The 9,675-nt window shown below is 45.3% G+C and overlaps 1 protein-coding gene across 3 annotated transcripts in view; it reads left to right on the top strand.

Moving 5' to 3' along the window:
* Positions 1 to 240: 240 nt before the first annotated feature.
* LOC124229284 (UDP-glucuronosyltransferase 1-6-like) overlaps positions 241 to 9,675 on the top strand; it is a 96,605-nt gene continuing 87,170 nt past the window's right edge. Inside the window, exon 1 of one of the 3 annotated variants that reach the window (XM_046644423.1) lies at positions 241 to 1,118. In XM_046644423.1, the coding sequence (XP_046500379.1) occupies positions 258 to 1,118 (861 nt within the window). In that variant the 5' untranslated portion in view covers positions 241 to 257. Of the gene's footprint in view, positions 1,119 to 9,308; positions 9,653 to 9,675 lie in introns of those variants that run through there. The other 2 variants (XM_046644422.1, XM_046644421.1) reach the window with 2 other exon arrangements.

Raw genomic sequence — 9,675 nt, 5'->3', positions numbered from 1 at the left:
ATGGAGATGAGGAGAAAATTACACCCAGAACATCAGGCGAAAGCTGATATGGTGTCTGGTTGGTTCCAGTTAGCTGTGTGCTTAGAAGTGGTTAAACATTAATTTAGGTTCTTTCCTATCAAAGGGCAAAATTCAGAGCCAGGAGAGATAGGCAGGTGTGTGGAGACCTCAATCTGTTTCTTAGGACACTAGGCAGGAGCCCACTGATTCAGGGAGTGTAAGTAGTCGTTCGTGTTGCTACCTGCACGCCCTCCAGCATGGCCTGCCTTCTCCGTGCATTTTGGAGAGTTTCGGCAGGGGTTTTCTTCTTAGCATTGTGGGGCATGAGTGTAGGTGACAAGCTGCTGGTGGTCCCTCAGGACGGAAGCCACTGGCTCAGTATGAAGGACATCATTGAGCCTCTCAGTGAGAAGGGGCATGACATCGTGGTGCTGGTGCCAGAAGTCAATTTGCTTCTGAAAGAATCTGAATACTACACAAGAAGAATCTATCCAGTGCCCTATGAAGAGGAAGAGCTGATGAGCCGTTTCCGCTCTTTTGGAAAGAATCATTTCGCTGAGAGATGGCTCCTGGATGCTGCTCAGACTGAGTACAGGAATACCATGATCGTTATCCGCATGTACTTCCTCAACTGCCAGAGCCTCCTGAACCACTCTGAGACCCTGAGTTTCCTCAGGGAGAGCAAGTTCGATGCCCTTTTCACAGACCCGGCCTTACCCTGTGGGGTGATCCTGGCTGAATACCTGGGCCTGCCCTCCGTGTACCTCTTCAGGGGCTTCCCGTGTTCCCTGGAGTATGCATTCACCAGAAGCCCAAACCCGGTGTCCTACACTCCCAGATGCTACACCCAGTTCTCAGACAGGATGACTTTCCCCCAACGTGTGGCCAACTTCCTCGTTAGTTACTTGGAGGACTACCTATTTTACTGTCTGTATTCAAAGTATGAAGACCTTGCATGGAATCTTCTCAAGAAAGATGTGCACTTACCCACCTTATATCAGAAGGCCTCCATTTGGCTGTTAAGATATGACTTTGTGTTTGAGTATCCAAAACCAGTGATGCCCAACATGGTCTTCATTGGCGGGGTCAACTGCAGGAAGGAGGGCATCCTGTCTCAGGTGGGTGGTTTATTTCTTTTGGATTGCCCCTGTTCTTTGTGGGAAGCCATTGTTCTTACAAGCTCTGTCTCCCTGTCATTTGGCTCCTTGAGCCTACTTTCACCTTGGATGTCTGTCTGAAGAACCACTTCAGAAATGGGATATCAGACTTGGAGCAAGGGCTGTGTAGGAGATCTGAAGCAGAGTTTTTTGTTGTTGTTGTTGGGAAGATTGGACCTGACCTAACATCTGTTGCCAATCTTCCTTTTTGTTGTTATGTATTATCTATTTTTTGTACGTGGGACACCACCACAGCATGGCTTGATGATCTACGTGTAGGTCTGTGCCCAGAATCTGATCCCACCAACCTCAGCAACCTATAGCTGGTGGACCTAGTCTGCCCAGAGGCCTCTTGTTATATGGCCAGAGCTTAGAATGGTGTTTACATGTTTAACGGGATGTGAAAAACAACAACAACCAAGAGAAGGTGACAGAGATGTGTATGGCCTTCCGAGCCTACATATTTCTTATCTGACTCTTTACCGAAAAGGTGTGTTGACCTCTGACTAAGGCAGGTGTTTCTAGATGCCCTCCTGACACATGGGCAAGAAGGCCCCGAGCTACTTTCGAATTTAGAAACTTGTGAGCTTTGGGTGTTTTTGTTTTAACATTTCCACTGTTGAAAGGCTTCAGACCACTGTGTCTCTCACACCAGAATCCTCCTTTTCAATGCATTTTTCTACAGAAAGAAGCCTCAGTAGGTCCCAAAGACCCTTCCCACCCTCCTTGAACACCTGCCCATTTCTTGTTGAGACTTTGGACAGTTAGAGTCATTCTGAAGAGCGGTGGGGACTGGGGGATGAGCATAAGTGGACTGGTTCCAGGGAGCACGGGGCAGGAATAGAAAACATGTGTGTCACGAAAACTTAACCAAGAAGTTAATAAGCGAAAGAGTAATAAGAAACATTGGCATCAGAAGGAAAAACTTTATGTTTGGTATCTTGGGCCAACCATTATGTTTTTGCAAAAAGTTTGTATTTAGTCCTGTTGAGAAACCAGATGGCAGTGAATGAACTTTTGGATACTGTGAACCCTTCTCTGTTCTTGACTGACATTTGTATCTCAGTTGTCATCCCAATGTGACATCACAGGAAAAATTCTGTACAATATGTAATTATCTCCTTATATTTGTGATTATAAAGTGATCAAAATCAAGTTTTTCTTCCTTAGATAATAATATTGTTTCACCACTATGAAAAAAATGTGGTCTTTGGAGTGATGGAAATGTTCTGGAATCATATGTATGTGGCGGTTGCACAGCATTGTGAATGTCCTAAATGCCGCTGACTTGTTCACATTAAAATGGTTAATTTCATTACATGAGCTCATCTCGATAACTTATTTTACAAAAGAAGATGCATCATAGATCAGAAAAAATAAAAGTCTGATTTATAGCTAAAAATCAAACTCCATTCCTTAGTAGGCAATTAACATATTCAGGCAATACATAAAGTAAACACAACACAAATGGACAATAAAAGTTTAAAAACACATTTAACTTCAGAAATAATCCACCCATTCAAATGAAACAATGAAATTCGATTTCGCGAATCAAATCAGCAAGCATGTTTCGTAGGCAACTATTGCCGAACTTAAAACAGATATTCAAACATGTTTTCTAAAAATCTGCAAAGTCTTTGGAAAACCAGGGCTGGTGAACATTCCCTGCATCTTGCTAAGACTCGGGGTCCAGGAAAGTGAGCCCAGTCTCTGGGGAACTGTGGGCTCCCAGCCTCGCCCATGGGGGAGAGTAAACCGGATCACTTCCCACCTCTGCCCATGGTGCCTCCTGCCTCGTCTGCCCAGGGAGGGACTCAGCCACCTCTCAGGGCTCCTCTGTTGTTTCTGCCCAAGATGCCCTTGGAGCAGCCGCTCGGCCACATGGCTGGCGGTTCCCACTGGGAGACCTTCAGGGGCTGGGCCGTGGGGCAGCCCCAGATGTTCTGAAGCCGCTTATCCCGGCTCCTCTCCAGCCCAGGGCGTCTTCTCCAGCCCTGTGCACCTTGTCACCTGCCCCCAAGGCAGTTCTGCTTGTGTCACATTGTCCCAGGTGCCTTTCCCTTTGCCTATGGAGACTCCAACCCAGGTTGGATAGTGGAACGCTCTCTCCATTGTCCTTCTTTCTCCTTAGTTGAGACCCGTCTGTCCCATGGCTAGTATCTTCTCCTCTTGGGAGGCTCAAGTCAAATATTTTTGGAAGAGATCTTTCCTTTACATTTCATTGTTAGATGAGCTGTTGGAGTGTTTTTCTTAGAAGAAAGGAATTCAGAGATGAATGCCGGTGTCTTCCACTTGCAGTGCAGAGAACTGCTCACAGCTTCCACAGGACAAGTTTCTACTCTCCCTGTTTGGGCACACAGACCTTGGAGGCACGTCCTAGCCAGACCTCAGGCTCCTGGACCAGCACATCCTCTCTGCCCAGCCTGCTGTGGGGAAGGGAGTGGAGAGCTCAGCCCTTCCCTGAACTAGGGTGAGGAAAGGCCAGCTGTTGCTCCCCTGCTGCCCCCAGGGATCCCTTGCTCGTTCCCATTACACTAGCAGAGTAAGAGCTACAAGACAGGGATTGGAACCCAGCTGTGTGGCCGAGGCAGGTGGCTCACCCCCGAGTGTTCCTTTCTCCATCTGTGCAATGGGAACACTCCGGAAGTGGTGGTGGGCAGGTAAGATCCAGTTCAGGGGAGAACTTGGAAAACTGTGAATGCAACACAGATGCACAGGGCTGCTTCGGGCTGGAGTAACAGGATGGAGACCCTCAGACAGGAGGTAGTCCCACTCTCTCACATAAAGGAGCAAACTGATGCTTCTAGGCAAGCTGAGTGAGCTGCCTAAGGCCACAGGCTGCAGCCAGGAGCAGGGGCAGGATAAGAACCCACTCCCTTGTCACCCTCCCACCCCGAGGTCACCTGCTTCCAGACAGTCTTTTATCCTGTTATACCAGACCTGGAAATACACAGCCTCAGCTAAGGAAGACAGGAAACTGAATGGTGGGTCAAAGGATCCAACGGGCCTCCTCCTGGCCATGCAGCCTGGACTTCAGCCTCCTTATCTGATCACGGGGCTGACAACCTCTGGCTCACCCCTCCTAGGGTTGTTTGAGGATCAAATGGGCAACATGGGAAAGTGCTGTGTAGACTTTAAGAGGAGACTGTGGCCCTATCTCTTTCTTCCCTGGACCTTAGCCCAGTACAGGCTGCAACTTTCTCTCTGTGAGGTGATAAAGACAACGTAGTTTTCTTGCAACATTCTTTGGCGAGCATTTTCCCAGAAAACTCAATCCTAACTCCTCAGTTGTAGCTCTTCTGTTCCCACGTTTTCTTCTTCTGTGTTCTGGAATCATCTAGAGAGTGGTTCTCAAACAGGAGAGATTTATCCACTTGGGGGGCAATGTCTGAAGAAGTTTTTGAGGTCGCAATTGGGGGATGACACTGTCTTCTGGGAGGTGTTGTCCAGGGATGCCGTTAAAAATCCTACAAAGCACAAGAAATACTCACCCACCCACTCCCGACAAAGAATTATCTTGCCCGAATGTCAACATTATTGAAGTTGAGAAACAGTGATCTAAATAGATTCCAAGTGAGTATCAGTGGTTTCTACCCGCCCAGGCCCCCAGCTGGGTGGTGTGGGGGCAGCAAGGATCCTCTGCCCACCCTCTGAACTCACCTTGTCTCCCAACAGCGGTCTCCACTACCAGTACTCACTCAGGCTACAATCTCAGCATTTATTTGTGAACTGAAGTTGAATTGTAGGAAAGTCAGGTGATCAAAAGCGCAAAATGCCAAGTCATTCTTAATAGGCACTTTTTTAAACACATGACTTAGGCCGGTGTCTACCATGCCCTCAGTGGTTTGCTTCTCTTTCAACACCCTGTGTTCATCTTTATACCTGGTTATATTGGAGAGTAATAGACATCCTGGGCATTTTAACAGCTCTCTTTCTATTAATGAGCAATTATCTAATGAGTGACTAAATGCTAGAATAGTCAGGGTTAAAAGTTTTCGACATGAGTCTCTGAAAAACTAGAAACTTGGTTGCTCAATAACATAGATAACTCTAGGGGAATGAGGTAAAGTGGGTATTTTTAAAAAACCAGTTTATTGAGAGAATTCACATAGTATACAATCCCTCTATTAAAGTTTACAGTTCAGTGCTTTTTAGTAGATTTTCAGAATTGTACAACCATCACCACAATCAGTTTCAGAACATTTTCAATCACCCACAAAAGAAAGCCCATACCCATTAGAGGTCACTCTCCATCCTCCCCCCCACCCACCCCTGGTAACCGCCAGTCTGCTTTCTGTCTCTATGGATTTACTTAGTCTGGATAGTTCATATGAATGGACTCATACAATATGTGGCCTTTCATGCCTGGCTTCTTTACTTAGCTTAATGTTTTCAAGGTTCATCTACATTGTGGCATGTATCGGTACTTCATTCCTTTTTATGAGCAAACAATATTCTCTTGTGTGAACAGGCCATATTTTATTTATCCACTCGTCAGTTGATGGACATTTGGGTTTCCACCTTTTGCTTTGTGAATAGTGCTGCTCTCAGCATTTGTGTACAAGTTTTTGTTGGAACACTTGCTTTCAGTTCTTTGGGGAATGTACCCAGGAGTGGAATTGTCAGGTCATCTGATAATTTTATGTCTAATTTACTGAGGAACTGCCAAACTATTTTCCACAGTGGCTGTACCATTTTACACTCCCACCAGTGTTGTATGAGGGTTCCAATTTCTCCACATCTTTGCCAACACTTATTATTTGCCATTAAAATGTTTTTTTATAGCCATCTTAGTGTACATAAAGTGATATCTCATTGTTTTTATTTTCATCTCCCTAATGACTATTATTTTGAGCATCTGTTCCTATGCTTGTTGGCATTTCTATATCTTTGGAGAAATCTCTGTTCAAACCTTTTCTACATTTTTTAAATTGGGTGGGCCTCTTTTTGTTGTGGGTTGTAAGAGTTATTTATATATTATAGATAGAAGCACTTTATCAGATAGATGGTTATGTTTTTTTCTTCTACTTTCTGGGTTTTGTTTTCATCTTGATGATGTCTTTGAAACACAATAGTTTTAAATTTTGATCAAATGCAACTGATGTATTTTTTCTTTTGTAGCTTGTGCTTTTGATGTTATATTTAAAAAACCATTGCCAAATCCAAGGTGAAGATGACCTATGCCTGGGGCCGGCCCCCTGTCTGAGTGGTTGTTTGCCCACTCTGCTTCGGTGACCTGGGGTTTCACCGTTTGGATCCTGGGTGGGGACATGGCACCGCTCATCAGGCCATGCTGAGGTGGCGTCCGACGTAGCACAAACAGAAGGTCCTACAACTAGAATATAGAACTATGTACTTGGGGGCTTTGAGGAGAAGAAGAAGAAGAGAAAAAAAAATTGGCAACAGATGTTAGCTTAGGTGCCAATCTTCGGGAAAAAACAAAACAAGGCTTATGCCTGTTTTCTTCTAATATTTGTATGGTTTTGGCTCTTATTTTTATGTCTGTGTTCTATTTTCAGTTGACTTTTTTTGAGTGATGTGAGGTAATGGTCCAACTTCACTTTTTTTGCATTTGGATGTCCCAGTACCAGTTGTTGAAAAGATTTCTTTCCCCTTTGAATTGTTTGCAGACCATTGTGAGAAATCATTTGACTACAAATGTGAGGGTTTATTTCTCTAATCTCAATTCTAGAAATACAATTAATTTTAAACATGGATCTTGTACCCTGAAGACTTGCTCAACTTGTATTTGTTTTAATTTGTTTTTTAGTGGATTCCTTAGGATATTCTATATACAGGATGTTGTCATCAGCCAACAGACATAGCTTTATTTCTCCCTTTGCAATCTGGATGATTTTATCTCTTTTTCTGGCCTAATTGTCCTGGCCAGAACCTCCAGGACATGTTGAATAGAAGTGAGAAGAGGGGACATCCTTTTCTTGTTCCTGATCTTATGGGGAAAGCATTCTGCGTTTCACCATTCAATTTAATTGGAGATTTTTAATAGATGCCCAGATCACTAGATTGAGGAAGCGCCCTTCTCTTCGTGGTTTGTTGAGTGTTCTTATCCATACTGGGTGATGGATTTTGTCAAATGCTTTTTCAGTGTCTCTTGAGATGAACACGTGGTTTTTGTCTTTTATTCTAATGATATGGTATATTACATTCATTAATTTTCAGTTGGACACCAATCTTGTATTCCTGGGATAATCTCACTTGATCATGGTGTATAATCCTTTTTAGTTGTTACTGGATTTGGTTGGATAGTATTTTATTGTGGATTTTTGCGTCTGTGTTCATAAGAGATATTGGTGTGTAGTCTGATTTTCTTGTGACGCTTTTGTCTGAGTTTGGTCTCAGAATATTGCTGACCTTACAAATGGGCAACGGATACATGAAAAGATGCTCAGCATCGCTAATCGTCAGGAAAATACAAATCAACACCACAACGAGAGCACGGCACATCTGTTAGAGTGGCTATCCTCCAAACGACAGGAGATCAGTGTTGGTGAGGATGTGAAGAAAAGGGAAGCCTTGTGCATTGTTGGTGGGACTATCAATGGGTGTAGCCATTATGGAAAATATTACGGAATTTCCTAAAAAGATTAAAAGGGTCCTTAGTTTAGTTCAGATAAGATCGTTGTGAGGAGGGGCCCTAATTCAATATGACTGATGTCCTTACAAAAAGGGGAAATTTGGGCACAGACGCACACAGGGAGAAGGGGGACATGATGACAGAGAGGGAGTGATGCTTCTAATGCCAAGTAAAGCGGAAGACAGCCGGTGAACCAAGCGGAGCTAGGAGAGGGGCTGGGGCTGCTTCTCCCTCAGAGCCCTCAGGAGGAATCTTCCCTGCCCGTGCCTGGATCTCAGACGTCCAGCCTCCAGGACTGTGCGATGCATTTCTGTGGTTTAGGTCCCCCGGTGTGTGGTCCTTACTGTTACAGGGACCCTGGGAACCTAAGATAATGGGAGCTTGTTTCATACCAGAAAGTGCTCTGCAGGTGTCCGGGGTCTGGTGCTAGGGCCATCTTTTTCTTTCAGCTGCTGGGTGTTTGAGTCGCTCCCATCAGATGCCCTGTCACGTGATGCTTTGCTGCCGTTTTGGATTTCTCCGTTTCCTCCCCTTTTTAAGTTTTGCAGCTCCTCTTCAATCCCTCTCCTGTACTTCTTTCAACCTCACAGACCATCGTTGCATCTTTGACTTTGGGAGCTACTTGTGGACCCCCAGAGTGCCCCTCAGTGCACAGCACGTACACTTGGCTGCCTGCTCAGAGCCAGAGGGAGCCCCTCAGAAGAACATGTCCTCACACTGTGGAGGAGTAATTCAGCTAATTCTCACAGGCCCAGGGGGTCCAGATACAACCTGCACATGACAGATGGGGCAATTCAGACCCAGAGCACTGGGGTCGCTCAGTTGGGAACAGGCAGGCTGACTCCAGAATTCATGCTCTTAACCACATGCAAAGTGAGAATTTCTGGCCTAGAGCATGTCTAGAGCATGTCTAGAGTAGTCTAGAGCATGTCTCCATTAGGATTAAATATGGTTCTCTGCTAAGACAGATAACCCCCTAGAATAGTGTTCTATCCAAGAGATGTGGCGTGGAAAGTTACGTCAGACTTCCGTGTGCCTACTCGTCTTCCTGGAGCCCACTTTTTCCGGCATCACTGTGGGAACCAGGTAACCAGGATGTGGAGTGGGCAGCTCCATGGTGTTGTCTGGAGTCATGAATTTGGCATCTGTTAACACTTCCTTTCTGCTCTGAGAAAAGTTGTCAAGGAAGTAGAGAAGTGTTGACAGCTACTCATGTATAGATGTCCTCCTTGATGCTGCAGAATCCAGGGGCTCAGGACAGAGCACTAGGCAGGCCTCCAGGGGTCTCTCTAAATGTCCTTAAACTGTGACTGTTTCTGGAGTAGAAGAGGCAGATTGATGGAGATGAAGAGAAAAATAAACCCAGAATATCAGGTGAAAGCTGATAAGGTGTCTGGTTGTTCATGTTCGCTGTGTGCTTAGAAATAATTAAATATTAGATTAGGTTCTTACCTATCAAAGGGCATAATTCAGAGCAGAGAGAGGTAGGCAGAACCTGGGAGACTGGTTTGTTTACGCAATCTGGCAGTAGCCCAGCGGTTTTGGAGCGTAAGTAGTCATTCTTGTTGCTACCTGCACTCCCTCCAGCATGGCCTGCCTTCTCCGTGCAGTTTGGAGAGTTTCTGCAGGGGTTTTCTTCTTATCACTGTGGGGCATGAGTGTAGGTGACAAGCTGCTGGTGGTCCCTCAGGACGGAAGCCACTGGCTCAGTATGAAGGACATCATTGAGCCTCTCAGTGAGAAGGGGCATGACATCGTGGTGCTGGTGCCAGAAGTCAATTTGCTCCTGAAAGAATCGAAATACTACACAAGAAGAATCTATCCAGTGCCCTACGACGAGGAAGAGATGGTGAGCCGTTACCGCTCTTTTGGAAAGAATCACTTTGCTGAGAGATGGCTCCTGAATGCTGCTCAGACTGAGTA

Source organism: Equus quagga, chromosome 17, assembly GCF_021613505.1.
Source record: "Equus quagga isolate Etosha38 chromosome 17, UCLA_HA_Equagga_1.0, whole genome shotgun sequence".
NCBI lineage: Eukaryota > Metazoa > Chordata > Mammalia > Perissodactyla > Equidae > Equus > Equus quagga.
The sequence above is the reverse complement of the archived record's forward strand: the minus strand, read 5'-3'. Positions and strand labels throughout refer to the sequence as shown.